This window comes from Apus apus, chromosome 4 (assembly GCF_020740795.1).
Source record: "Apus apus isolate bApuApu2 chromosome 4, bApuApu2.pri.cur, whole genome shotgun sequence".
NCBI lineage: Eukaryota > Metazoa > Chordata > Aves > Apodiformes > Apodidae > Apus > Apus apus.
Window position 1 is genome coordinate 42,245,936 of NC_067285.1, and position 27,941 is coordinate 42,273,876.

Consider the following 27,941-nt stretch of genomic DNA (forward strand, 5'->3'; position numbering starts at 1 on the left):
AGGAAAACCAAGTCTACCTTTTATATGTGGGGTAGCTGTGGGGTTTCTCTTGTAGACACAGGCTTTGTTTTCTAGCTGCCTGAAGCTGCTGCTGGAAATTGGCTTTAGTTGTGTGGGGTTTTACAGAAAGCTCCAACTAGGAAGTTAATAATCCATCCATGCTGGATTTTTCCTATGAACGAGAATTGTATTTCCCCAACTGTTTCCTTCTTTTCTCCTCTTCCCCTCCACCTGAGTGTACGTAGGTTGCACTGAAGCTAGTAGGATTTTCAGGTGTAGTTGTGATGGTTGAGGTGCAAGCCCAGTTTTAGTTCAGCAGCTCAAAACAGCTAAGCAGGTGAAGAACAGAAAAGGGTTAGGTAGACTCATGGAGGCTGTTTCAGCTCCTTCTGATAAGGCAGCTGATTGTAAGCAGTTCCTGTCATGTAATATTAGTCAGAAGCAGTATTCAGGGTAGGCTGAACATCCACGTGCCAGCATTAGAAGAAGAAAGATGGAGAAGCCCAGAACTTTTCCTGCAGGAGACCACTGACATACATTTTTTGGCTTGGTGTCTCTTCTTCAAGCACAAGGGAATGGTCTCCCAAATCACACCTGTAGAAGGCATGCCAGTTCCTGGCATGCTCTGCATCTCTGCAAGCTCTTGAAATAGTGTTCTCACCATATCAGTCTGGATCAGCCAAGGAGCTTGCCTCCAAATTCTACAAACACGTTGATACTGACATGGGAAGCAGTTTACAAAGTAAAAAAAATGATAACAATTTAAAAAAAAAAAAATTTACATTTTTATTTTTTAAGCCCATTTCAAAACAAAAGTAAAAGTCATGGCTCTCTCAGTTCCATCCTCTTCCATTGTCGGTGCTGGAGAAAACCATTTTTGAGTAGGGAAGGGTGTTGCAAAAAATCCTGCTGCTCAACATGGCTGTTAATGAAACAGTTACAGCACCTTGAGCAAGTAAGACAGATGAAGAAGTGAAAACTTCAGGAGGAGAACACAGGAAAGATAAACCATCTTGGAATGTGTGTTTCTGTCTTGTCAGCCTTCATTGGAAAGTTTTTCTTTTGAATATTGGGGCACTGGTCAGTTTTGGTTGTTTAAAAAAGCTTGGGCTGGCTTAATGGAGCTTCATATTCTAGCAGTGATGTCCTACTTATATATTTGTCTGACTGGGTTGGAGTTAAAGGTTTTATTATTTCCAGAGGTCTTTTTTATTCCAGTGCTTTATCTTTTGAGTATGGCAGTGTGTTCCCTTGGCCTTCTCCCCTCTCCTCTCAGTGCCAAAACACAGAGTTTCAGTTTTATTTTTGAATCCTGCCATGTCGATATAGTAAGTAAGTAACCTTCACTCATGCTGCTTTCTAATTTTATCTCCTGGTGGCCTTGCAGTGCCCTACAGTCCCAGCCCAAGAGTGTGGCATCAGCACATTCCAGCAGCCCGGAGTCTGGGAGCACCAGTGACTCAGACAGCTCTTCAGACTCAGAGACAGAGAGCAACTCGAGTGACAGTGAAGCAAACGACCTTCTGAGAGCTTCAGCACCTGAGGTGAATGCAAATAAAACGTAGAGCCTGCCTCATACAGTCTCCTGCCTTCAGACTTTCTGCACTCTGAATGCAACTGGGACAGGAGACCTGAAATAGAGACAGGAGACCATCATCGTTCAGGTGTCCCCTTGACATCTTTGCTGCATCATCAGACTTTTCTTGCCCTTTGCTGCTCTTCTAGAGTTTGTCAATTAAAGAACCCTTAGTAACAGCATAATTAGGCTTTTATGTGCCTCAACTTGAACCTGGATGAATTGATGCCTTCACTGACAAGGTGCAGATGGGAAGCATGGCTAGTCTGGGGTGTTTGGAGCCCACCTCCACCCATGCAGCTTTTCTGGGTGCCAAGGCTGTGGGCTGCTTCAGGGTGAGACCCTGCTGTGTTAAGAGGAGTTGCTGAAGCAGCTGAAGTGATCAGACCTGCAGGAAGAGCTGGAATGTGCTTACACTTGCTTCTGTTGCTTTTGGCTCAGAGAGTGCTGCACAGGCATTTCTGAGGCTTGTATTGGGAAAAGCAGACAAACAGAACATGGTGCCTTAAAAAGTTTCATAATCAGGACCATGCTTTCTTTTAAAAGATCTGCTGCAGAAGGGCTCATGTCCCATGGTTTCAAACAGTTCCTCCAGCTTGCAAAACATTCTCAGGCCAGTGGGAAGTGCATGGTTATCCCCTGGACCACAGCTCATGTAAACCCATATGCTGACAGTTTTAAGGTATTCTCACAAAGCCCAGAGAACTTGATATTTATTTCTTCCCTCACCCTGCCCTTCCCCAGGCCTGGCTTTCCTTTATTTTACCTTAGAAGCACATGAACAGGGAGAATTTTATGTGCAGAAAGCAAGCTTTGAGAAGACATATATTTTCATCTCACATCTAATAAAATTTACCATCCAGCACTTCAGTTACAGACTTTGCCTTCTGCAATGTGGGTGTCTTTGGCAGGAAACAGATGTTGTACTTCTCTTTTACCAAATCCTGCCTGGTTTATCTTGCAAATACTAGCTTGTTTGTCTTCAAAACACTAGATTGTAAGATTCTTCTCACTTTAGTGAAGGCCTAGAAATTTGCCATTGGCCATTTGCTATGGTTTAAGGCTGGACTGGCCACTAAACAGACTGCAGATGCTCTCTATTCACCTTTTCCCTTTCCAGACAGGGAAGGGAAGGTGAAAAAGGAGAGTGTCTTAAGTGTTGGAAGACATTAAAACATCTTTAATGAAACAATAACAATAAAACAATCCAGGGCAACATTTAATCCTTTTTTATTCAGCAAGCTGTTCATCCATGGTGCTCAAGGAACAAGTTAGTGCACGTGGGCCATTTGTTTATAGCCAGTTCTTCACATGCAAAAGCACAGACTTTAGGGCCTATAGGTAACAGTTTCTTTTTTCTTTTTTTTTTCTTTTTTTTAGTCTTTTATTATCCTTTGTGTTTGGAAGATGTGAGGAACACACACATCTGATGGTGGTGATCACAACTGGTGGCAGAAGTGGTAGAAAAGGATCAGAGTATGCTCCTGTCTGAGAGCTACCTAGGTTATAAAGGAAAGATTCATCAGTGTTTTGGCCATGCTTTTACAGTGTTTGACCAAAATCAGTGGCTAATAACTAAAACTTCTAATGAAAATAAAGCAGATTTGTTATCTGAAAAGCAGAATGGAACTTGTTGTATAATTTTACTGACAAACCCATTGTAAAACCAAACTGGTTTTTAAACAAGGCTTCTAGATGGACTCAGTCCAACACAGCTGAAGACATGTCTTCTTTATCCACATGTTCTACAGTGAGTTGAGTCTGGATAGAGAAGAGAATAACAGCAGAAGGGTTACATCAGTCTTTGAAACCATTTCATGTACTAGACTTTTTCTTTTTGAGGAAGAGCTGTGGCTCTTCTCAGAGGCAAAAGTTGTGACTGGAGAAAACTGATGAGGGCATGAGTGTAGCTGTGCTCTGATGGTGCCCAGATAATGACCTACACATTTGAGTGACGCTGATAGATAAATATTTGTAGTGCTTTCAGAATGGGCCCCAGAAAATCTTGCTTCTGATTTGCAGCTTCTGTTGTAGGGATAGTTGGGCTTGCTTTTCTTGCAATTTGTCAAGGCTGCTGTTAGATTAGGCAGGGCTTGTAGCAACCACACTGCTACCTGACTGTGCCTCCAGAGGCAATCAGACCGTGGTTGTTTCTTCTGCCTTGATTGACCCAGAGGGAAGTGAGTGTTGGGTTGTGTAGGCAGAGGACACAGAAGAGGCTGGAATTGATACAGTAGCCATACAATTGGTTTTGGTAAATTATTTTCTTTTGATAAATGATTTTCTTTTGGTAAGTGATTTCCTTTTGGTAATTGATTTTCTTTTGGTTAGACCACAGGAGCCAGACAGTCTCCCTGTCAGATTTCAATGAGATAGGATAGCTGGCACAGCTCCTTGTCTGCTTTGAAAGCAGTGCTGTGTGTAAACAACTTTCCCAAAGAGTTGCAAGGACAACACCTGATCTGTTTTTACAATTGCTGCTATTTTTATATGTTGTCTGATTGTGCAACCATGTTGCTCACTGGCAAGCTACGATGATGCTCTTGTGTAGACTGGTCGTTTACTGAAGTCCTGGAGTCCCGTGCAACACATTTGACTGATCCTGTGCAAAAATGAGGGTGGTGTTTTTGAAGTGTTGACGTGCACATGCTAGAGCATCCCCACTGTCTCACAGGTTTTTTTCACTTTCAAGCTGTTTTTGATTTTGGTGGGTTCTGGTAAGCTGTGCTAGGATGGAAGCAGCCCCTAGACATCAGTTTTGCATCCTTTCTTTCTCTTTTTCTCTGCAGCCTGACCCACCAACTTCCAATAAGTGGCAGCTGGACAACTGGCTGACCAAGGTGAACCCACCAGCAGTACCACCAGAGAGCCTCAGCGAAATTGCCCACGGGGATGGATGTGAGGAGGGCAAGGAGCAGGGGCAGGGAATCAGCAGCAGTTCATCCCCCCAGCGCGCTGAGCCGAGGGAGCCTCATCACAAGAGCTCCAGCCGGGCAGGCAGGGCTCCTCAGGATGCTCCTCTTCCCACCAAACGCAGCTGCCACAAGTCCCCTGTGGGCACTGAGGAGCCCTCACCCAGGCAGACTGTAGGTAGCAAAAGACCCAGCAAGGCCCCAGTACATGAAGGGCCCAAGGGAGGCCTGAAGGTGGAGAGCGACCCTGGTCCCTTTCAGATCAGAGACCGGTCTTCCAGAGACAAGCCAAAAGTCAAAACGAAAGGGAAGCCAAAATCCAGTGAGAGAAAAGACCTGAAACCAGCACTGCAAGAGCCTCCTGAGAACAGAAAGCACAAGAGCTCCCATCAGGCCAACTCCAAACCCTTGGACACCAAGCTCATGAGAGACGTTCTGTTTGGCAGTGGCCAGGAGCACCTCGCTCTCAGTCCCCTTCCTCAAGGCCAGGGGACAAGCCCCACCAGGGGTAGCAGCCACAGGCCTGCCATAGTAGCCAGAGAGGATTTTCACAAGGAGAAGCTTCCTTTGCCTGTCAACGAGAAGAAGTTGCTCTCACCAGTGAGGGACTCCCCCATCCCTCCGTCCCTCATGGTGAAAATAGACCTTCCTCTCCTGTCAAGAGTTCCCCAGCCCCTTGGGAAAGGCAGTCACCACAAGAGAGCAGTACCCAAGGAACTCTCCAGTACAAGGAAGCAGGACTTGGAGAGGAAAACCACAGACACTCCTGACAAGTCCATTCAGAAGAGGAAGGTAAGAAGTGGAGGTGGAGGAGGTGGGTTTGTACAAGGACCAAAGTTGTATTTGAAAAACCCACGTGGATGAGAACAGACCCATTATGCTCCTCCTCCTATCAAGATGTTATCGAGACTGTCCACAGATGTTTCTGCTGAGCAGATGAAAACCCCTGCAGGTTGTCTAACAAAGGCTTTGGTGTTTAGAAACATTTTTTGCTGTGCTTTATTGAAATACTGATTTTCTCAGACAACAAAAGCCCAGCCACCCTATGTCAGAGGAGCTTTTGCAGCAGCCTGTGTCAGCATGTGGCTGGCCAGCCCCCTAAGAGCATTTGTGGGTTTCAACCCAAGCAGAGCTGTGTAGGGGTGCAGTGCCCCCTTCCCCCTTTAGCAGCACGTTATCTGAAGCAGCTCCCAGACAGTGCAGCCATCTGTGCTATCCATTTGATGTCTGTTACGGGAGAGTATCTTGCCTGCAGGTTGTGGGGGTCCCCAGAGGGAGAACCAACCCAAGCCACCCCGTCCTGTGGGTCTCAGCTTTGTCCATGTATGCACCTTCTGCTGCCATTAGACCTGCAGTCGTGGTCTGAGTAGTGCAGTCTTTTCCTTGGTGGAGTCATTTTTTTCTCCATGAAACCACTGGGATTTCTTGCTTACACAGAGAGGAACAAATGCTGCAGGTGTGAACTGTGTTGTTCCTAGGGATGATGGCAGCAGCCCCGTGCCTCTGGCTTTTTCATAAATGCTTTTAACTGAGCCAGGTTCACCATCACTAATCCCTGCTTTGGACCTCAGCACTGGGATAAAGAAGTAGAAAACTTCTTTGGTGCTGCCTGGACCTGCTGTGGTGCTGGCAGCAATGCTAATGCTTAAATGATGCATTTTGAAAGGGGCTTTCCAGAGACCCCTTAGAGGAGTCCTTCAGTGGCACCTGGGGACATGGTTTAGTGGTGGACTTGACACTCTTAGGTTCACACTTGGACTCAATGATCTTCAAGGTCATTTCCAAACTAAATGATTCTATAATTCTGCTCTAATAGTTGCCTTCCCTTGAATGACAAGACAGCTGCTTATTTATCTGAGGTGGTAGCTGCTCACAGGCTGGTTCAGCTGCACTCAGAGTTGGCTGCAGGCCTTGTCATGAATGGGTATTCACTGTGGGTATTTCAGTATACCTTTTTGGTCCTCCTCACAGGGCAGGTGGCTTAGCATGTGAGGGTGAATAACCACGTATTTCCCACGTGGGTTTTGTTTAGTCTTGTCATTTTCTAAACTTCCCATAGCTGTGGGGAGGACTTGAGAAGAGCAGGGAAATGGTGAAGAAACCTGAGGCCCTGGCAGTTCACCTCTTGCAGAGCAGCAGGAGAAAGGTAAACAGGCAGTAGATCTGTCACTCCTCTTGTCTCTCAAAGACCCAAGAGAGGAGCTGTTTGATGGTGGAGATGTCTTCCCTTGCAGTCTGAGTCCTGAGTGCAGGAAAAGCCACCTCAGAGCCTTGCTGTCTGTATCATGTCAGCATGCATCAGTGTCCTTGGAGGCTCAGGCTTCATTGCAGCCAGCTAGGTCAGGTACAGCTGTCAGACCTCTTCTGTGGCAGCTTGCAGCTCAACCTGAGAAACAGTTCAAGGACATGGAACAGGCTGGCCAGAGAGGCTGTGGAGTCTCCTTCTCTGGAGACTTTTAAGACCTGTCTGGATGTGCTCCTGTGTGACCTGCCCCAGGCGATCCTGCTCTGGCAGGGGGGTTGGACTCGGTGATCTTCAGAGGTCCCTTCCAACCCCCCCACCATTCTGTGATTCTGTGGCATGATCTGGGTGCTGGAGCCTTGCCCTGAGCACACTACCAGAGAGCATGACCCATTTTGCTCCATCACAGTGACATAAACCTGCTTATACTCTTTGGGAGACAGACAGAAAGTCCTGGAATGCTTTTGGCTACCACCAGGCACACTCGGGTAATGCTGACTGATAAGTGCAGTTTCTTTTACATTTTCTTGGCTTACAGCAAATTGTTCTGAAGTTTTTAAATTCAGGTGAGCTGATGATTCGCAGGCTTTGTATTGCAAGATCTGTAGAGTGCAATTCAAAGGTGTTATTTATTACCTCTTTGCCTTCATGGTTCCTATTCTTCTGGAGGACAATGGCAGTGAGGTGTTTTTTTTTCCCTTCCCTTCAGTAAGGCATATCACAAAACACAACTGCATGCAGTTCATGACCTTGCCAGGAGGAATTTGAATACAATTCTGGGTGTTGGCTCTGAGTGGAAGAAAAAAGTCCATCCAGAACAGATGAAATGCTTGTCTTCAGCAATGGAAGTGCCTTAGTTTTGATTACTATTGGCAACAAGAGGTTTTAGCAGTTCCATTCCCAGCACTACAAGATAATTAATCCATGCAAGCAGAAGCAGATAAAGTGTCATTTTAGGATACTTGTCAGTGAGCCTGAACTCTACATCTGCTGTAGTCTGGGTTTCCACTTTGTCAGTTCCAATATCTTCTTTTTAACCAGGATCAATCAAACTTAGCTGTGTTGGTCTGTAGTTTACATGAACTTTTAAAACATGAGTGATTTTATTTATTCTTTTTTTCTTCCTATTAGAGGGAAGCAGAGAAGGAGATGGAGAGGAAGAAAATAAAATCAGAAAAAGAACCTAAAACACTGCAATCTTCAGCCAGCAAAGACTCCAGTAAATTGAAGTGAGTATACAGTGGTGGGATGCCAGAAAGAAGTGTAAAACTGAGGCTTTCTTAATTCTTACTTACTGCTGGGGATCATGGTTCTAATAATTCAAGCTGATGGCTCAGTGGCTGGTCACCCTCCCATACTTGGTTTACACTGCTGCAAAGGGATTGAATGTTGGGGCATTTGTCCTGATGTCTAATAGTTAGGTGGGAATGAAGTCCTCACCATTTTCAACATAATTTTATCCATTCTTCACCTCATGATGCTGCATGTTCTGATCCATACGTTACAAGTAGCTCCAGAAATCTGATTATGCTGCAAGAAATTTCATTGCCAGTTGTGCCTGGACTACTTTTCCTTCTCAGCTGTCTTTCAGGCCAGATGCAGGAAAGAAATTTGTGCAAAAAAATGATACGCTGAGTTGCAAACAGTGGAGTTGACTGCCTGCCTGCTGTGATGCAGGAGTTCTTTCCCCTTCTCCAAACTGCAATGGAGGCAATCTGTCAGAAGGGGATTGCCCTAGATGATCTGGAATGTGGCAGCTGTTCTGTGGAGAGGGACATGTGCTTGTTCTGCACAATAGGGATTTCAGGGGGTGGCAAGAGAACTTGCCATCTAGTTGAAGATGTCCCTGCTTATTGCAGGGGGTTGGACAAGATGACCTTTAAAGATCCCTTCCAACCCAAACTATTCTATAATTCTGTTCTAAGTCAGTAGACTTGAGAGTTCAAGCATCAGTTATTTCTGCATTCACAAGAAATGGAACTAGACTTAATATCCTTTTAAAAAAGCAGTTGGACTAAATGATCTTTAGAGGTCCCTTCCAACCCAAACCATTCTATGTTTCTGTGAACTTCATTTTCTTTGCCAGTCTTTCTTCCTCATTCTGGGTTCTTCTGTTAGGCTTATTTTCGGCAAGTTTGTGCTCTCACTGCATGAGCAGCAGCAGAAAGCTTTTTGTCATGATACTTCCTGTGCATTTAAAGTTCTTAGTGTTTGCGAGGTGAGAAGATGATGTGAACGTGTTTTACACATGGAGAAAATGAGGTGCAGGTAAATTGGATTGCATGCTCAGAATCCTGCTGCAGGCAGGTGAAATAGCTGAAAGTGTGGCCTAGAAGTCAGGAATCTTATTCCTGTGTCTAAGCAATCATGTCCACAGCAGAGAGAGTTCTGGCATCCTCTTGGGAAAGGATATTGTACTAAATGTCCATCAATTTTGACTTGTTGATTGTTGCTGGTTTCTTAATTGGACAGGTCCTGCTGAAAAAAGAAGGTCAGGTGTTAATGCTGGTACTGTCTGCTCCCTCAGCTCCTTCTGTGACAGGCTTTGAACAGCACTTACTGGCTGGCTACTGGTGCACATTGTCTGTGCTAGGTGGGACCTGCATTCTTCCAGCTGGGAACACAGATGTGGATGTGTTGGATCTTGCACAGATCTGTTTTCTCACTGTCACTGGCCCAAATTTGTATGGACAAAATGTGCAAAGCCCATTTCAGAAAACAGATCTGTATGTATAGGTGGGGAGGGGTAGGGAGCCTTTCCCTTCTCCACTGAAACCATCTTGTTCTCATTGTCCTTTTTGTATGTGACCTGATGGGGACAAAGCCAGCAAGCCTTCTGAATCACAACTCTGGAATTTCAGGTGGCCTTCATGGCTGGGAATTTTATTCCCACGTAGTGTTTGCAGGGCTTCTGGTAGATCTGCTGAAACCTACCCTGTAATTTGCATACCAGTGTGTACTGCCAGCATTTTGGCTAGGTCCAGCATTTGCTAGAGCAAATGCTTCCAAGGGTATGGCTTCAAATGGGCAGTGTCCCCAAAAAGGGAGGCCCGTGCATCAGTCATGGGCTACTGCATTCAATTCCTTCCTGCCTGTGGCTTGAATTTGAGATACTGACTTTTGGATGGGTGTGTAGTGTTGAGGTTTGTGTCCTGCCAATAGGAGTAAACTGCTTTTCTGAAGAGAAAGCACTGGTGTACTCTGAAACCACTGAGACATTTTGGGGCTAAAATTTAGTTGGTTGGAGGGTGAGACAAGACTAACGGGTTGGAGCAGGAGCATCTCGCTGTTGAGGAAAGGCTGAGAGAGCTGGGACTGTTCAGCCTGGAGAAGAGAAGGCTGAGGGGAGACCTTATTAATGCCTGTAAGTGTCTACAGGGTGGGTGCGAGGAGGATGGAGCCAGACTCTGCTCAGTAGTTCCCAGGGACAGGACGAGGGGCAACAGGCACAAGCTGGAACATGGGAAGTGCCATTTAAATATGAGGAAAAACTTGTTTATGGTGAGGGTTGGAACAGGCTGCCCAGGGAGGCTGTGGAGCCCCCTTCTCTGGAGCCATTCCAAAGCCACCTGGATGCAGTCCTGTGGAATGTGCTCTGGGCCATCATGCTTTAGCAGGGAGTTGGACTAGATGATCCCTAGAGGTCCCTTCCAAGTCTGACAATTCCGTGATATTTCAGCTGTGGCATTAATGCAAGGGCTTTAATTTTGGAGTTCATTCCCCAATTTTTTTTACAGTGAAAATGACCACCCCTTTTACCCATGTTCTAGCGTTCAGAGTGGGAAGGACAGGGTACATTTTTGGGGAGAGAGGGCTCTGGATAAGGTCAGGGAAAGCTGCTGTGCTTTCTGTAAAATGGTCCTTTCTGTAGTGTCTGCTGTACCAAGGTGGTGAAGCTGGGGAGTGGGATGTGTGCAACTGTACCATGGGAGAAGTGGGTTGTGGAAGAGGTGAGAGGACTGAACAGCAGAATGAAGCAAGATGTGCAGTGTCATGCTCACTGGATCTACCTCAATTTCCTCCTCTTCTGCTATTGCCCTCTGAGAGTTGGGATTCAGTGCTCAGTGTTTTCTTGGAAACTTTGAGAAGCTGAATGAAAAAGATGTAAATGGGCAGTAGTGAAACAATCCTAACTTGAGATGATCAGAAATTTGATACGTTGCTGCATTATGAAATATGACAGTCTCTGGCATTTAAAAGCACAGCGTTTTAAGTCTCTGTTACTTGAATCCTCTCAGCTTGATAAGTGTTGTCTAGTTGAGCTGGCAAGTCTTAGAGGACCAAGTCAGTTTAATTCTGTCAAAGCACATATAGGATCAAGTGTCAGGGGGAGTATCTCTGACCATAGAAGATATCTTCTGCCATAATGAGGAGAGAGAGAGGCAGTGCTGCTGTTTGTTTGCTTTGTTAGGTGATTTGTCCTAGAGATTTAGTCACTGTAATTACCTCTCTCCCTCTTTCAGTGACAAGGGGTTGGTGGGAGGGAAGCCTCTTTTGCAACATCCTGATGTTCTGGTTGAAGTCTTTCCTCCAAGGATTAATAATTCTGAGGCTTATTCCTGCTTGAAAAGCAACTTGCTTGTGTGTTGTTGGCAGCTGAGGTTGTGGGATCTAATGCATGATGAAGTCCCTGAAGTTTCGTTTTGCCTTTGTTGAATTCTTTATGTTAACAAAAGATCTCACACTTCCAGAGAAGTTTAAAGAGAATTGGTACATGATGTAAGGTTTTAAAAAATCCCTGCATTCTACCAACACCATCTTCATCCCCATTGTTGAATTTGCTTCCCATCTCCAGGGCATCAAAAGCTTCATTTGAAACCCAGAAGAAAGATCTCCTGCTACCCCCACCACTGCCACCCATGTCTCCTGCACATCCTGCACCAAAGTCAACCAAGATGGCCCAGAAGAGACCCAAAAATGAGAGCAGTGAGCTGCCTACCATGGGTAATGCTGCCGAGAACAAGAGCAACCCCAGGGATCCCTTGTTCTCCAAGCACAGGAAAGTGGAGAGAAATCACACTGAACTGTCCAAGGGCATCAAAGTAGGTATCCACAATAACTGCTGGGATGTTTCCTGCCACTCATGCGTGCTCTGTGATGCTCTGAGGATATTAAAGAGGATGATAAACCAGCCACCAGAGAGAGCTTTCTGAAAGAGTGGATTGCTTAAAAATAAGAAACAAGCACCCTGTGTGTTTTACTGCAACCTGGGTATAAGGTTTTATAGCTTGCTTACAAAATTGTTAGTGATTCTTGCAGCTGGATCTTGGCATTTTGGGGTTATAAAATTTAATTATGTTGCTATTTAATAGAGCCTGGGGGTGTGTGGTCTAGGATGTTGGGGGGTTGTGTGTTAAGCCAGGCTGTGCATGCTGTGTGAGTTGGCTTCTAACTGCTTGCTTTTTCCAGATAATGTACTTAGTAATGGAGAATCAGCAGTTGCTGAAGCTGGAGAGAAGTGTGAATAGTTACTGCCCATTCCTGCCTTGGCTAGTGGCTGTGGGGAATGTGTTCCTTGCAGCCTTCCTGCTCTCTTAGCCATTTTGCAGGGAAAGCTTTCTCCATGCTTGGGAAAAGTTTGGATGGTATTTAATAAGCCTTTCTAGCAGTCAGGTAAGAAGCCAAGTTTCAATTTGCCATTATTGGAGGAAGTGCTGGGGAAGAAGGTAAGAAGAGGGAGAGAACCTGGAGAATAGACTATGTCTGGGACAAATAAACATTTTTTTCCTTGAAAGTTAGGAAAGCCAGGCTTTGGAACTGACTTAGATATATCTCTCTAACCAGCTTTACCTCTACTCTGTCTTTTTTCAGGGATCTGCAGGGGATGTCACAAATCCTTTCCCAGTGCCTTCTTTGCCAAATGGTACCTCCAAGCCAAGGAGACCTCAACTCAAGTTCGAAAAGTAAGTTTTTTGGTTCACACCCCTTATCTGTACTTTCTAAAGACCTTAGGCAAGGCTGATCCTGCACCCACCTTGGCTTCTGCTTCTTAGTGAGGAAAGAGAGAGGGAGAGATGTCTGGAACCTACTCTGAATCTCCTTCTCGTGTCTGGGGCTTACCCCACCCACCACAAAGCAAAGCTCTCATTACAACAGTTCTTGCTTTGAGGGAAGTCACTCTAGAAATGAGGTACTTTTTAACCCTCAGGGGAGGTCTCTCTTGTGCCTGCCTCCAAGTGGTGAGTGTTGATTTGTCTGATTCTTGACAAATGGCAAACTCCTCTCTAACAAGGTGCTGGACACTGCAAATGCCGTGTGGGTTGGCAGGTTACAGACTGAACTGCATCCACTTTAGGGCTTTTGCTAGAGTGGAATAGGTTGCCCAGAGAAGCTGTGGAAGCCCCATCCCCGGAAGTGTTGAAGGGCAGGTTGGATGGGGCTCTGAGCAACCTGGTCTGGTGGGAGGTGTCCCTGCCCATGCAGGGGGGTTGGATCTAGATGATCTTGAAGGTCCCTTTCAATCCAGACCATTCCATGGTTCCATGATTTATGTGTTGATTGTGACCAAGACATGTGGAAGCCTTGGTGACCATGTCTCTTGCAAGCAGGTAACCTGAATGTAAGCTCTTTTGGTCTGAGATCAGTGTGTTGTGCTGCAAAATTTACTGTCTTTCAAACAAAGTCTGTTTGTGGTATTGTACCTGGGGAAGGACAGGACATCACTTAACTACTGTCTTTCCATATGAATGAAGTAGTAAACTTGGCTTCACAGCAGTCTGACCTCCAGTGATTTTTTTTCTTTTGAAATGTAGGTTCCTTGTAATTCTAACACACAGTTTTTAAGAAATCAGTTCATTTTATCTGTGCATTCAGCTGCTGTGTATTTCTGAACACGCAGACAAGATTCATTTAGTGACTATCATACTTGTGTGTTAGATAAAGTTGTTTACAGGCTTACCAGAACAGGATGTTTGGACTCATAGCATCCTCTAGATATGAAGGTAAAATTGATAATCATCTTACCTTTTTTCTCTCTGCTTTCTGTTTTTCCTCTCTCTGGCCCCAATTCAGACAGCACCCAATGGAATACTACATAGAAGAGGCCAAGAGGCTAAAGCACAAAGCTGATGCAATGGTAAGTCTTGGTGCTGTGCAAGAAAGGTTATCAGGCTTTTGCATTTGGACCTGATCCCTGAGTGCATGAGAACAGATTCACTGGTCAGCAGTGCTTCCCTGCTCCATCCTGGAGTCTGTTCAAGCAGTATGTGGAGAGACTGTGTTTATTTGCCAAGTGTTTGGATATTTTTCTTTGTTATAGACACATAGAGAATCTGCTAGATGGATAAAACGGTTAGTTTTAAGACAGTTTACTCTGAAACACCAGGATCCTGATGGTAATTAGTGATCAAAGCTTGGTAGTGCCCTTGGCTTTCCTTGCCTGGCTGCAGTTTAACAGCTTGCCTGACTGAACATGGTTCTTTGCTAATTATGGCTTGGTCAGATAATTGTACATTTGCTACTTGCCATTTCCCTGTGAAAATGAAGTGAGGGGAAAAAACCCCACCTGCCTCTCACAGGCAGGCCTCCGAGAAAAAGGAAGGCCATTGAGCAAGAGAAAGAGATCCAAATAGCCAGAGCATGCAAAGCTGGTGGCTGGGACAACATTAGGGGTTCTTCTGACAACCCTTTAATTATCACCCCGAGGCCTGACTTGCACCTTTTTCTTCAGATCCTGCCTAGCCAGGGAGAAAAAAGGAATTCAAGCACACTTGAGAGAAGTCGGTTTTGTCTTAACAGTGAGGATTTTCTTCCCAATAGGCTGACAAGACTGGAAAAGCCTTTCAGTACCTGGATGCTGCCCTTTCTTTCATTGAATATGGAATTGCCTTGGAATCGGACACGGCGGCACCAAAATCCGCCTACAGCATCTTCAGCGACACCATCGATCTCATCAAGTAAGTGGTTTCCAAACGTGATGACCAGGCAGTGCACGTGGAGGCCAAGGGTTAGTTGCATTGCTTGTTGGTGACTGTGGCAGCCCTTGATTCCCACCGTGGGAGAGAGTTCAGTTTGCTGGGGAAGCATCAGACAGACAGACCACCCAGAGGCACAAGCCCTTTGAATTGCTCATTGGAAGAAGGTACCATGTCCTCCTCAGCATCTGAGCCTTGCAGTCGGGCTACACCAGAGCACACTGACTGTGGCAATTGAGGACACAAAGGAGTTTTCACTTGATCCAGATCGGAAGCTGCTTTTGCATGTGATCTCAGTAGTACATTGGTTAAAAAACCCCAAGCAACATACCTTGTGGAAGAACAGTTTGTGCCCCAGAAGACTTGCAGCTTGATTGAAGGCAGATTTTACTGGTTTCTGCCATGTGTTTTTCTACCAGTATACTTTGGGGTTTCTTTTAGCAACCTTTTCCCATTTAGTTTCACAGCCATAGTAGATATATGTAGATAGTATGACATACACAGGCAACAGAACCCAAAGAACCGTGTTCTTGGACAACACTTCCTGGACAGAAGAGCGACAGGTACCAGTTTGTTCATGTTCAAATGACAGGTTATGTGGGTGGATTTGACTTCACATAATGGTTTGCGTTGGAAGGGACCTTAGAGAAAGGGTAATTAAACACTGGAACAGGCTGCCCAGGGAGGTAGTTCAATCACCATCCCTGGAAGTGTTTAAAAGCCCTGTAGATGTGGTGCTGTGGGACGTGGTTTAACATTGGATTTGGTAGAGTTTGGTTAATGGCTGGTAGAGTCACTTAGGGCTGGGCTCAATCTTAAAGGTCTTTTCCCACAAGAATTATTCTGATTCTGTGACTTCTGCACCTTCAGGTGCATCCTTAGATGGTCTTGAACCTGATCTTCTCCTGCAGTGGGTGGTTTGGACAGTTTCTCTGTATTCCTCGCAAGGTGTCCTTGGTCCACCCTCAGTAGACATTCTTTTTGTGTTTGAGCTTGTCCAGTTTGAATTCTTGCCTTAGAGGTGAAACAGCTGTCAGGGTTCATTTGGTTTGGGTTGTTTTGGTGGGGGTTTTTTGTGGTAGACTTGAAACTTTTTAAGTGACATTGTTTCCTTTCTGGTCTTGGACTGTATTTCCAAGATGCTGCTGTTGCTTTGTTTCTTGCCAAGAGAAACATTTCTGCTGAGATGTCTGTCTTTGTCCAGAAACATTTGAACGAAAACTTCACCTTCAGTAACAGGGACGCTTCTTCTGGCCCCCAGGCCTGTAGGAGGCACACGAGGGGCATCTACTTGTAGGGATGTTGCCTGTCAATGGGTGTAAGAGGAGACTGAGTCTCCTAAGGGGCCACATCTGCTCCCACTGCAAGGAAAACAAGGCATTTTGAAACACAGTCCCCTGCTCAATATCATACAAAGCACTCAGTGCCAGGGCTCAGAACTTGGGCAGGTTTCCTGTTTCCTGTATCCTGTTTGAGAGAATAACAATAATAAATGCGCTGCTTTTCACATAGTGAGACTTCAGAGAACTGATGGCTGACAAGGTTCTGTTTGTTTTGTTTCCTTAGATTCATCATGACACTGAAATCCTTTACAGACCCCTCAGCATCTTCACAGGAAAAAAGCTTTGCCGTGTTATGGTGCGTAAGTGTTTTTCTGTGCCTTGGTATTCTGGTTTTAGACTTGCTAGAGCCTAAGACCAACTCCTTTCAGGGTGAAGGAATGAGTTAAATGCAAATCAGAGTTCTGCAAGGCTAAAAAAAAACACCCATAATATAAAAACCAGAATGAACTGGAACATCTCTGAAGTGAGCTGGGATACCACAAGGGGCCACACGTGGAAGGCACAGGCTCTAAAGTTTAATCTGCTGGTAACTTGAGAGCACAGAAGGGCTTTCACCTAAGGTGAAAGAATGTGATTTGGCTGCCCATGTTTGAGCTGTGTAACTGAAGCTGAACATAGCTGAGGCACTTTTGGGCAGGGGCTTACTCAGCCTGTGGCACCTATAAGAGACTGGGCTCCTATTCATATAAAAGACCAGACCTGGTCCTTCCTTGCTTTTTTGTTTTCCCTTGTGATTTTTTTTTTCTGATTCCCAGAGTCTTTTTTTCTAAGATGAGGAGAAATGGTGAGCTTTCTTGGCTTTGCAGGACAGCTGATGTGTGCCTGCCTCTGCCCCACAAGGCTGCTGACTGACTGCTGAGCACCAGCACTGACCCTGGGGTGTGTTTCTGTTCACAGCATGCGCTGCCAGTCCATCCTGCACATGGCAATGTTTCGTTACAAAAAAGACACTGCAATCAAGTATTCCAGGATCCTGAATGACCACTTCAAGGTAGGGGGCACACTAAGTGGCCGGGCAGATCCCTACACTAGTCACTGATGTTGGCTGAACAACCCAGACTTAACAAGAACTCTGTTCCTTGCTGCAGAGTTCTTCCAGAGGAGCACAAGCACCTTCTCCGTGTGTGGCAAGGTAAGATTTAAAAATATGTGAGTTATAATGTGTCTGGAAGGGTGTGAGTGAAAACAGTAGCTGGAGTATTTGAGTTGCAAGCTGCATTTGAGAGTGCCTCACAACTTGCCCTTTCTTGCCAACTGAAACCGTACTGTTAGGGGGCATGAGTATATTTCTGCTCTGTCTTTCCCATCTGTTTTCATTGGAAAGGGTTTGGGGTTGGATGTTTTTTTGTTATGAGGTCCAGAGTTACAACACATCAAGCAGAGCAGTTGTCCACCAGAGAGAGAAAGTTACCACCAGGTAAGAGGACCAAGGAAGATCTTGTCACTGTGCTGTTTCAGAGCCTCTCTTGTCATCTTAGTTCTCTCAGACACACTCTGAGACTTAATGGGATACCATCCCCATCTTCTTGGCCGCTCTCAGAAGGGCCATGCCATCACCCTGTGGTAGCATAACTCTGAGGTGTGATACTTCAGTATTTTTCTCTCTAGCTCAGTCACCAATGAGGACAAAGAAAGTAATTTTCTAATTTGCAAGTTACTGAGCATTTTGTCCTTTCTGTGTATCTGCAGCAATGTTGCTGTAGCAGGAACAGGCAGGCTGTTACACTGGAGTGTTGGGCCTGATGCTCAGCAGACTGGGCCTGTGTTTTAATGAGAAGGAGTAAGAAAGAGTTTTTCCAAGTGCTGTGGTCATTGCATTTAGCAGGTAGCTGCCTTGCTCCATGTTTGTCCCTTTTAAACTCTGCTATTGTTTGGTCTTCTGTAGTGATGCTGAATTTCCAGTTGTTTTTCTGCCACCTTGCACAGTGTAGTTTATTGGGAAGTGAATGATCTCCCAAGAGCAGTGGTGGAAGCCCCCTCATGCCAGTGGCTAAAATTAGGTTGGGAAAAGTGGTGGGAGTGAAAGGATGTGTTGGAGCCAGCCTGTGTCTGGAAGGCAGGCAGCTGCCCACAGTTAGCTTCACTAGGTCTATAAATAAGTGTGTGTAGGCTGACCTGGCTGCATTGACTGGCTGTCAGAAAGCTCCAGCTTCCATAGGTGGGAAGCTTCAGCATGCCTGAAATGGAAGTCATTAGGAAAAAAACACTTAGATAATGCCATATGAGGAGAGGCTGAGAAAACTGGGTTTGTTCAGCCTGGAGAAGAGAAAACTTAGGGTAGACTTCATTACCATGTTCCAGTACTTAAAGGGTGGCTACCAAGAAGATGGGGACTCCCTATTTACAAGGAATCACATGGAAAAGACAAGGGGTGATGGGCACCAGATGATCTTTTGAGGTCCCTTCCAACCCCTAAGATTCTGTGATTCTGTGATCCTGGGGAGATTCTGACTGGACGCAAGAGGTAAATTTTTCACCCTGAGGACAGTCAAACATTGGAATAGTCTCCCAAGGGAAGTGGTGGATTCCCCCCCATTGTTTTAAGTCTCAGCTGGACAGGGTGCTGAGCCATCTCATGCAAACCATTGTAGTACCTAGAAAGGTTGAACCAGGTGATTCTTGAGGTCCCTTCTAACCTGGCATTCTATGATGCTGTGATAATCTGGTGAAGGCTTCACAAGTAGGTGTAGACTTTGGAAGGTGAATGAGTGGCCCTTCCTGATGTCTGGCCCTGAGTTTTCTTTTGCCAAGAGGAGTCCTTAGAGTCACAAATCACTTCAAAACCCAAGGTGTTGCACTTGAAGGAGAGTTACTTGTTACCCAGCTGAACATGTCAGTTTTCAGCACTCCCCTCCATACTGCAGGTCTAATGATACTGAACAGCTCCTGGCATAAGCTAGTCTTGTGGCAGGACTTGTAAGTCTGAAGTTGAATGTTCCTCATGGTGTTTCTTTCTCCCACAGAAGCACGGGCATGCCTTCTCCTCTGTCTCCAATGCCCTCTCCTGCTGGATCTGTGAGTTCCCAGCCAGGATCCAATGCTGGCAACTGCAGTGGCAACAGCATTTGCTCTTCAATCACTGTCCCCTGTAATATCCTAAGCATGACCTCTTCCTACATCAACATCACTTCCTATATCCTCTATGCATATGATATTTGGGAACAGGCTGATGCACTAGCCAGGAAGAATAAGGGTAAGTTTCTGCCCCCTGGCTTTTCTGTCTTATGTGTTGTGGTTATGTCTGTGTTCTTGCTTCAGTCCTCACACTCCGTGTAGCAAACACCATACCTCAAGATCAAGCACTGTGGAGGTTGAAATAGACAGCTATGGCATATGGGCAGCTCATTAGCAGAGATGCTTGATGCTCATATATTGATGAGTGTTCCAATTTGTCTTGGCAGCCTCCAATGTCAGAGAGCTAAGATATGAGGTTATCAAGTGCAGGAAACCAGCCAGCTCACTTCATGGGAGCACAAGAAGCACAATGGGGTTTGGGTGTTTGTTTTTCCCTTTGGGGCACTTAGCTTATATGATTTGGTTCACTTTAAAAATGAGGGTTTGGCCTGTAGCTGTGAAACTTCCAGGTGTTTATGTCTTGAGAACAATGAAGCTGGCTTCTCTCTGTAACAGAAAAGCTGAGCAGCACTTGAAGTGCTCACTGGGCAAGTGACCAGTATTTGCCAGCAGCAAAAAAATGCTGCTACTTTTTTTTTTATATTGTACAGTTTTGGTGTTAAAAATGTTGCATTGTCGTGTGGTTCAAGCAGTGATGGATCATGGAATGATTTGGGTTGGAAGGGACCTTAAAGATCACCTAGTTCCAAACCCCCCTGCATGGGCAGGGACACCTCCCACCAGACCAGGTTGCTCAGAGCCCCATCCAACCTGCCCTTGAACACTTCCAGGGACAGGGCAGTCACAGCTTCTCTGGGCAACCTGTTCCACTCTAGCAAAAGCCCTAAAGTGGATGCAGTTCAGTCTGTAACCTGCCATCCCACATGGCATTTGGTGTGTCATTTTTCATAAAACACCAAGATTTGTGAGCTCCTGTGGCTGAAGGGATGTATTGCCACAACCTATTGGCAAACCTGCAAAAGAAAATGAGCACTACGTGCCTGGCTGAATGGTTGGAAGGCTGTAAAAATCCTCCCACTGATGACTCAGTTGCTGAAATTCAAAAGGCTTTGCAAGTTACCTTTGGATAAAGTAACTCCACTTGTTGGCTGTCCTCTGAGCAAATCTGTGCTCACAGCAGCAATTCATGTTTGGATTATATCCTCAAAAGGCTTGATAAAAGACTGTCACACTGAAGGAGTGGTGGGTGCTGCTGGTAAGCCAGAGGAATGAGTCATGGAGAAGAACCTGTGGGAGGGCAGCCTGAGCACAATCTTGCATCAGTCAAGACTAAATTCAAAACCTGCTCTGTGTTGCTGTTTTAATATAGGGGGATGATGACTGAAGTAGTAAATACTCCCAAGGGAGTGGATCTGTGCAGGAGAACAGTAAATACTCACGTGGGCTTGGCAGTTGTCACTGTTCAGGACAGTCCATATCTGGTGTAACGTACAGATGCTAAGAGGTACAGACAGCAAGTACATGAAACTAAGGACAAGGCCACATCCTTGAGTTTTTTAGGCAGTTCCTAGGGCATAAGAAGAGTAAAGATCAGTGACCTTCAGCTGTTGAGTTCCCTTAAACAGGGAAGTCACAGAATCACCTTGATTGGAGCAGACCTTCAAGATCGCAGAGTCCAACCCTCAACCTAACACTGACAAATCCTTCACTAAACCATATCCCTAAGTACCACGTCTAAACAACTCTTAAATCCCTCAAGGGATGGTGACTCCACCACTGCCCTGGGCAGCCTGTTCCAATGCCTGACAAGCCTTTCAGTGAAGAAATTCTTCCTGACATCCAATCTGAACCTCCCCTGGCACAACTTGAGGCCATGACCTCTTGTCCTGTCGCTTGTAACTTAATTGAACAGCCCCATCCCCACCTCTTCACAACCTCCTCTCAGGTTGTTGGAGAGAGCAGGAGTTAGTGGGAAGCAGTTCCTTGTAACTGATGTCTGAGTCCCTTGTGCAGAGCTGAGGTGCTTCCTGGTGGGTCCACAGTCAGGTGCTTACAGTGCAGGACCCAGCTCCTTGCTGTGATTCAGAGCAGTGCCATGGATCATGAGGCTGAAACAGGTTGTCTTCTGGCCTCCCACCTCCCACGGTGAGGCCAAACTGAGGCTGCCTACCTGCACGTGAAGTCAGTCTCCTTTCACATGGTGCTGTGGTCACAGATTATCCTTCTGTTTGCTCAAGTAAGGGGATTGGCCTCCTTGTCTCTGCTTACAGCTCTTCTGGTCCCCGTGGAGGGAATGGATACCCATTTTGCAAACAAAAGCAGGGCAAATGTGTTCCCTGCTTCTGAATTGGAAAGTATTAAAATGGGAGTGTTGTGCTCTTTGCTTCTGAAGAGTTCCTTGCACAGCCAAGCAGAAATTTTCAGCCTCCAGGTTCAGTCTTTACATGTGGGGAAAAAAAAAAAAAAGAGAGCCTAGAATAGTCAGGTTCTGAAAAGGTACCTGGCAACATGATTGAGGCTGGAGGAACAGAGAGATGGGGGTGAGCCCATGTCACTGGAAGGCAGGTCATGCAGGAACATCTTGGAAATGTGACTGGAAAGTGTGATCATTTCCCATATCTCCCTGTCACTTGCACAGGTGATTGCCAGCACACAGCAGGACCTTCAGCCTCCTGGCAGGCTCAGATGTGCTGCAAGAGCCACCTCCTGCCCCTGCAGGAGGACTGCAGTGCATGAAGGGTGTGGTAGGATAGGAGGACTCTCTTAAATCTGCCTGAAGTGCCCAGCTATAAGCAACCCAAACCAGAACTGGGTAGCCTGGCAAGCTGTACACATTTTTTAAACCTATTCCGTTGAGAAATCATGAGAACTGCAAGGCCTGGGGATGGATGGAGGAAAGGGACTAGTCTGATGACAGCTGCCTGCAGAGTCCAGGTGTCACTGAAGGACACTCACACTTGGCTGTGTAAAATCTGGGGAAGCACGTAGCAGGGACTGGGGCTTGGACACCTAAACTTTTGCCCTCTTGCCATGGAGTTTTGCTGCCCTTTTGAAGCCAGGAGGTGGTTTGGTGGGAGGGGTGTGGAGGTGCCTTTTCTCCTGTGCTTTTCCAGTCTCGCTGAGCTCCCTGCATTTCCCATGTCTTTAACCATGTCTTTAACTGGACTTGCCACCTGCCTGTGCTGCTGTTGTCTCTCCTGGCTGCCCCCTCACCTGTCAGGCGTGCTCCTTGTGTGAAACCAACCAAATGTTTTCTTCTCTCTCCCTCCCCTTTTTCCAGAGTTTTTTGCTGAGCTCAGCACAGTGACGTGCACTCTGGCACTGAACAGTAGCATGACAGAACTGGTACACTACACTAGACAGGGTTTACAGTGGCTGAGACTGGAAACAAATACGCCTTAACTGGTGCTCAAGGTGGTACCTTGAACTTTTTTGCACTTTTGAAGCCTCAGAAACAGTCTTGACTTTTGAATCTTTGGATACAAAGCACCTGCAAGGGAAAAGAAAGCAAGGAATCTGGTTACACTGGAAAAAAACTTTGAACTGTGTCTTTAGGGTAGCACTTTGGTGCCTGGAAAAAGAAGAGATGGAATAAAGCCTCAGCGTTGATGGCACCTTCCTTTAGATGACAAAGTGCAATGAATTGTCTGAATGGCTCGATGTATTGATGGTCTATAAACATTTCTATGATGAATAACCAGCAGGACAATAATCACACATGAAGAAGTGCCGACAAGCAAGGAATCTGCCTCCAGAGGTTATTATGCAACATCCCATGGCCTGCAACAGTTTTGTGCCCAGAAGACGTGTCAGAGAAGTGTTTTTGCAAGCACGGGTGCAACCTTGGGTGTCACTGTTCCTCAGATGGCAAGTAGCAACCTCATCAGCACCAAACAGCATTACAAGAAGCAGAGCCAACTGATCTGCCTTGCCTGCTTTCCAACCTCACCCTCTTGCATTTGTCAGCCAGCTGCTGTCCTGATGGCCAGGGGAAGCCACTGCAAGTTCATTTGTCAAATCATGGCTGATTTGGGCCTCCTCCTTGACATGCACTCAGGCAAACACATGCCCTTAGCACTCCAAAAATGTTACTTAAGAGTCTTGCTGGGTCGAAGCCTTGTAAGCTAAACACAGTTGGGGTGACAAAATGATCAGGAGTGGCTGGAAACAGCTCTGCCTCTCTGTGGTGGAGGGATGTCGCTCACACTGAGAACTCATTGACCAGTCACTTTCTGTCCTTCAGTTGGTGGGGGTGGACGGCTCTACTGGGTTGTTGCGGTTGCTTGGACATTGTTGTGGGACTGAGAGCTTACAGAGGGGAAAATTCACGTCTGTTTAAGGAGGGACTAAGTGGCTAAATGTGGAACCTCAGACAAATTCTGCCTTTGGATATTTGCCTGCAACAGTTGCTGGTCTCGGTGCATATCTAAGAGCAGGTTTGGTGACACAGGAGAGCATCCTTCATGTGGGAGGTAGCTCACGTGCTCTTTCTCAGCCAAACTACAGGATGGGCCCAAACTTAGAACATCTGTCAAGGGAACACAAAAGGGAATAATGGGCTGTTCGCAAGCATTTCTTCCTTGTCAGGAACTGTGTTTTTGGAATTGTGATTCTGCAGGTGACAGTAACGGTGAAGGCAGCATCCATGACATTTGTGTTTTCAGTCAGATCACACCCTTCTCTACCCAAAGATTTCCTGCTGGGTGGCAGCAGTGTCCTGCCATCCTCACATCTAATAGTGTTGTGCCTTAGCCCTCTGGTCCCCTCTCGCATCCCTTGCCCTATCTCTGACAGGCCCACGAGATTGGCAAAGAGAAAAATGGTATCCCAAAATAATTGTGCTTACAGGAAAGGATTAGCTCCCTTTTCCACATAATTTCAGGGTGGAGGAACAGGTCTGCATGCTTGCAGCAATACCCCCTTTGTGAAGTACCTGCTTGTGATTTTGGGGCTCACAAAAATGGACAGTGAAGAACTAATCAGCAAAAGGTCTGCATTTCCAAAAGTAGTTTTTGTGGAAATGGCCCCTGCCCTGGGGAAGCCTGAAGTCACCTTACCTTTGGGAGAAGCTGGTGGAAGTGTGCTGCCCTAGTCCCAAGCACAAGGGAGCATCCCTCTCACCTCTCCTGGCAGCACAGGGCCTCCAGGGACCTGGCTGGATCTTCCTGCACCTTCAAGGGACTGTCCTTTTATGTTCACTTTATTCAAAGCCTTAGTGCATTTCAGGGATAAACTGTCCTAACCGGTGGAAGGAAGGTCCATGTCCGCCCCTCCCCATTTCACCTCTCAAACTTCACTTTCACTCCTTCTCCCAGGAGGAGGGACTGCTCTGGGTAAGGCAGGGACAGAGAGAGGCTCAGCAGTCACTCTGTTGTTCTCAGGAAGTGTGGGGATGGCCAGCTGGCCTGAAAGCTTGACGTGCACTTTGGAGCTCGATTCCAGACTGGAACTGAGGCCTTCTTCTGACTTTGTCTTCAAAGCAAGCTAGTTTTTAGGATCACCAGCTGGAAGGAAGAAAGCTTTATTGAACCTGAAAACCACTGTGGGAGTCTGCAAGACTAGCCGAGTGTTGGGGGTAAGCAGAAAGTGAAGCAGGGACACCAGTCCCCCTGGTACTTTAATTCCACGTGCACCCACCTCTCTCCCTGCTGCCAGGCCAGATTCCTAGCAGGGAGCTGCTTGCTCACACCTTGCCCACCCTGGGGAGACTGCCTGCTGGAAGCTGTGGGGCAGGGACATGTGGCTTCCTCTGTCCTGCATCCAGCTCAGTGCCACCCGTGGGTGCACCAGGTCCTGTCCTTGCCTGTCCTTGGGGCACTTTGCTGCCCAGAGAGGGGTTATCTCTGGTGTCCTGCTACTAGGAAGGCTCATGTGAGGGCGTTGGGTGAGCAAGTCAGGGAGAAGACACCCAGTGAAGGCAGATGAAGTCCTGGCCTCTGCTCCTTTACAGTTGGCCAAAGGCAGCACGTGCTGTGCTGCTGTGTGGAGGTGGTTGTGCAAGGGCTGCTCTTGCTCCCAGGGTGAAGTGCCCTGGGCTTCCCAGGGCATCTCCCAGGAGATGAGATCCTGGGCAGTTGGTATCCCAGGTGTGCAGGGTTTATTTAGGAGCTCTCATTTCAAGGGCAATCAGTGGAAGCATTAGCATCAAGCTACATAGCAGGAAGCTATGTTTTGTTTCAGGTCATGGAGAAGACTGTTTAAATAATAGGAAATTTTGAAAAAGCCATCGTGTTTCAATCTTGAGCCAGGTCAGAGGCCTGCAAAGGGTTGGGAAAGATGCTCATTGTTTTCACTTGGGCCTGTTCAGGCCTTTAAAAGAAAAAAAAACAAAAACATAACCCAAACCAAAACGTAAGTGGAGGAAATAGCATTTGCCATTAGGAAACAAAACCATGAATCCAAGGAAAACCAGAGGTGATGGTTGAGTCCCAGGAGAGGAGGCAGCTATGGTGGCAAAGCAGCATCATTTCCATGCAATATTTATTTAGAAGAAATAATACATGTGATGAAATGGTCAAATGTTCTATTTTTAAGATGCCATTATTTAATAGTTAAAAACCCCACTCACATGGAGATAGAAATGTCTTCTGTAACTGAAAGTCAAAGTGTGACTGCAACGTCCTTGTTTTTGGTTTTGTCCTCTCCCCTCCCTCTTGGTTCCCCCTATAAATCTGTACATCTTAACCTTATGTTGGGGATCTATGTCCCTCTTGTAAATAACTTTTTTTCTGCCCTGTGTGTGATGGAGTTTCCGAGATGGTTGATTCATTCATATGGGGAAATAAACAATAAATGAAGTAGCCTTTTTGTGATGAGTTATTGCAGGAGTCCTTGTGCTCTCAGCTTCTTGTAGGGAAATGGTCATTTGCCTTTTCTCTCGGCATCCTCTCAGCCTTTCCGTCCTGAAGGAGTTTTAGGTGGGAATGTTGTACAAGAAGCCTCTATTGCAGTTGCCCCCTGCCCTTGAAGAACAAGACTCAGAGTGGCTGAAGGGTCACGACTCAAGACTCTGCCTCCTGTCCTCCCAAAATGGGTTCAGGGAAGGCTGTGCTAGGGCAGCTGCTGACAGCCAGCAGGGCCTGGCTCTGGGCACTTGGGAACAGGGAGACCCCAGGGCTTGGTTTATGCAGTCAAACAAGTTCAATAAGAACAAGGAGACCAGGCTCAGAAGTGGTGGTTTGAAGCTGCTCCCTGTTTGCCACCTTGCAGGGCTTGGTGCTGGGAGGAGGGTCTGCTCCTGTTGACATCACAGATGCGTTTCTGAAGTGCTGTGAGGAAGATTTCCCCCAGGATTTCCTTCCCTGTGAAAGCTCTGCTTCTCCTTGGTTGTGCAGGCTGAGCTTTTTGCCTCATACTCCTTGGTTTTGGGGCTTTTCCCACTTGTTGTTTTCTGTTGGGCAACGGAACTGTTCCTTGGAAGAATGATTTTTGCATCTCTCTAATGCACAATTAAATATGAAATGTTCCCCCACGAGCATCTGGTGGGATTTTTATCTACAGACTAGACAGGAGGAGCTTGGTGCTGTGTTTGTTCAGGCATGGTGGGACTGGGACTCAGTGCACTGCCACTGGTCAGTGCTTCAAGTGGCATGAAACCAGGTCTGTGGATTTTGTTCTGGTTCCAGTGGGACACGAGGAGTAGTTGGACACAAGCTGGCTGGGGTGCAACTGCTTTTCCTGGTCTGTGTGTGTCCTTTGTCCCACAGTTTCCTTCCCCCTCACACCCTGAAAGGTGTTTCCCACACACCTGGGGGAACAGCAAGGAGGGTTAGTGTTGAAGGAGAGATGCAGAGGAAGGAGGTGCCATGTGCCAGCAGGAAGCTCATCCAAAAGCCAGGGAGGGAGAAGGTAGGGAGCAGGAAGCTCTAGGAGGTATTGACAGCCCTGCTTGGCTTTCTGCCCTGACCAGTGGCTTCCCTGGGTTAAAACAGCCAAAAAGATTTTTCCAAATCTCATTTATCTTGCCCTAGACATGGGCATGTTTTACTGTCCCAAGTGTCTTCAGGAGCTCTGGCTACCTGTGTTTTCCTTTTTCCCCTCCCTCCTACTGACGCCGTGCGTAGTGGTCTGGTGCTGCCTCTGTCTGTTGGTTGCCAACAGGAAAAAGATGACAGGATTAGCCTTCTGTTTTACCAGTTTGTTTTGTCTGACAGCTCTGACCTTCTTCTAGTGAGGAATCTCTAATTAAGGGCAGGAACTAACCTTCTGCTAAAAACCAGCCATGGATGGGTGTGAACTGGCACCAGACACACACAGAGGGATGAAAGAAGGGCTGTTTTGCTCTGCTCTTCCATTCCTGTCCTTTCTGTCCTGCTTTGACCCAAGATTTTGGCCAAGGCAGCTGGCAGCCAAAAGGAAAGTGAGAAGCTGGTGGAGCGAGTTGCCATGTGGCACAATGTGCCAAGAGAAGGTGACATTTACATGCAGTCCTATCACAGCTGTGATGTGCTGTTGGCTTCATCTGGCAGCTGCTCAGTGGAGATCTGACTCTGACTGGGTCAGAACACTGCATGGATTTGCAACTCCTTTCTCCCAGCAGCCCGTGCTGAGTTAGCTGTGCTGACTTGCACTGTCCTGTTTGTTTTCTTTCCTGGAAAATGTGTGTAGGGGAAGATAATTTGCCAAGATCTTTCTTGGCCTGAATTCACTCTTACCTGTCGAGAAGACCCACACGTTTTCTCGTTGGCTGTGTTACCAGAGCCTCACCTCACTGCCACTCCCAGGAACAGCTACAGCTGCACAGTTGCCTGCTCAAGAGCATTAATTTTCAGGACCATTAATTTAATAAGCATCAAGAAGTTCTCCTGTGGGAAGCTGCCAGGTGGCAGGGCTGCTCCAGAAGCCAGGCAGCCACGCCTTCGTTCTCTCCATCACAGCTCA

General features: G+C 46.5%; 1 protein-coding gene across 6 annotated transcripts in view; it reads left to right on the forward strand.

The window, feature by feature from the left end:
* AFF1 (ALF transcription elongation factor 1) overlaps window positions 1-25,863 on the forward strand; it is a 104,765-nt gene extending 78,902 nt beyond the window's left edge. For 5 of the 6 annotated variants that reach the window (XM_051616586.1, XM_051616590.1, XM_051616589.1 and 2 more), the window contains 12 exons: window positions 1,388-1,544; window positions 4,366-5,280; window positions 7,862-7,959; window positions 11,526-11,772; window positions 12,542-12,633; window positions 13,742-13,805; window positions 14,489-14,625; window positions 16,210-16,281; window positions 16,884-16,977; window positions 17,075-17,118; window positions 18,950-19,179; window positions 22,342-25,863. In XM_051616586.1, coding sequence (XP_051472546.1) covers window positions 1,388-1,544; window positions 4,366-5,280; window positions 7,862-7,959; window positions 11,526-11,772; window positions 12,542-12,633; window positions 13,742-13,805; window positions 14,489-14,625; window positions 16,210-16,281; window positions 16,884-16,977; window positions 17,075-17,118; window positions 18,950-19,179; window positions 22,342-22,463 — 2,272 coding nt within the window. In that variant the 3' untranslated portion in view covers window positions 22,464-25,863. The remainder of the gene's footprint in view (window positions 1-1,387; window positions 1,545-4,365; window positions 5,281-7,861; window positions 7,960-11,525; window positions 11,773-12,541; window positions 12,634-13,741; window positions 13,806-14,488; window positions 14,626-16,209; window positions 16,282-16,883; window positions 16,978-17,074; window positions 17,119-18,949; window positions 19,180-22,341) is intronic. The other variant, XM_051616587.1, reaches the window with a different exon arrangement.
* Window positions 25,864-27,941: the final 2,078 nt, after the last annotated feature.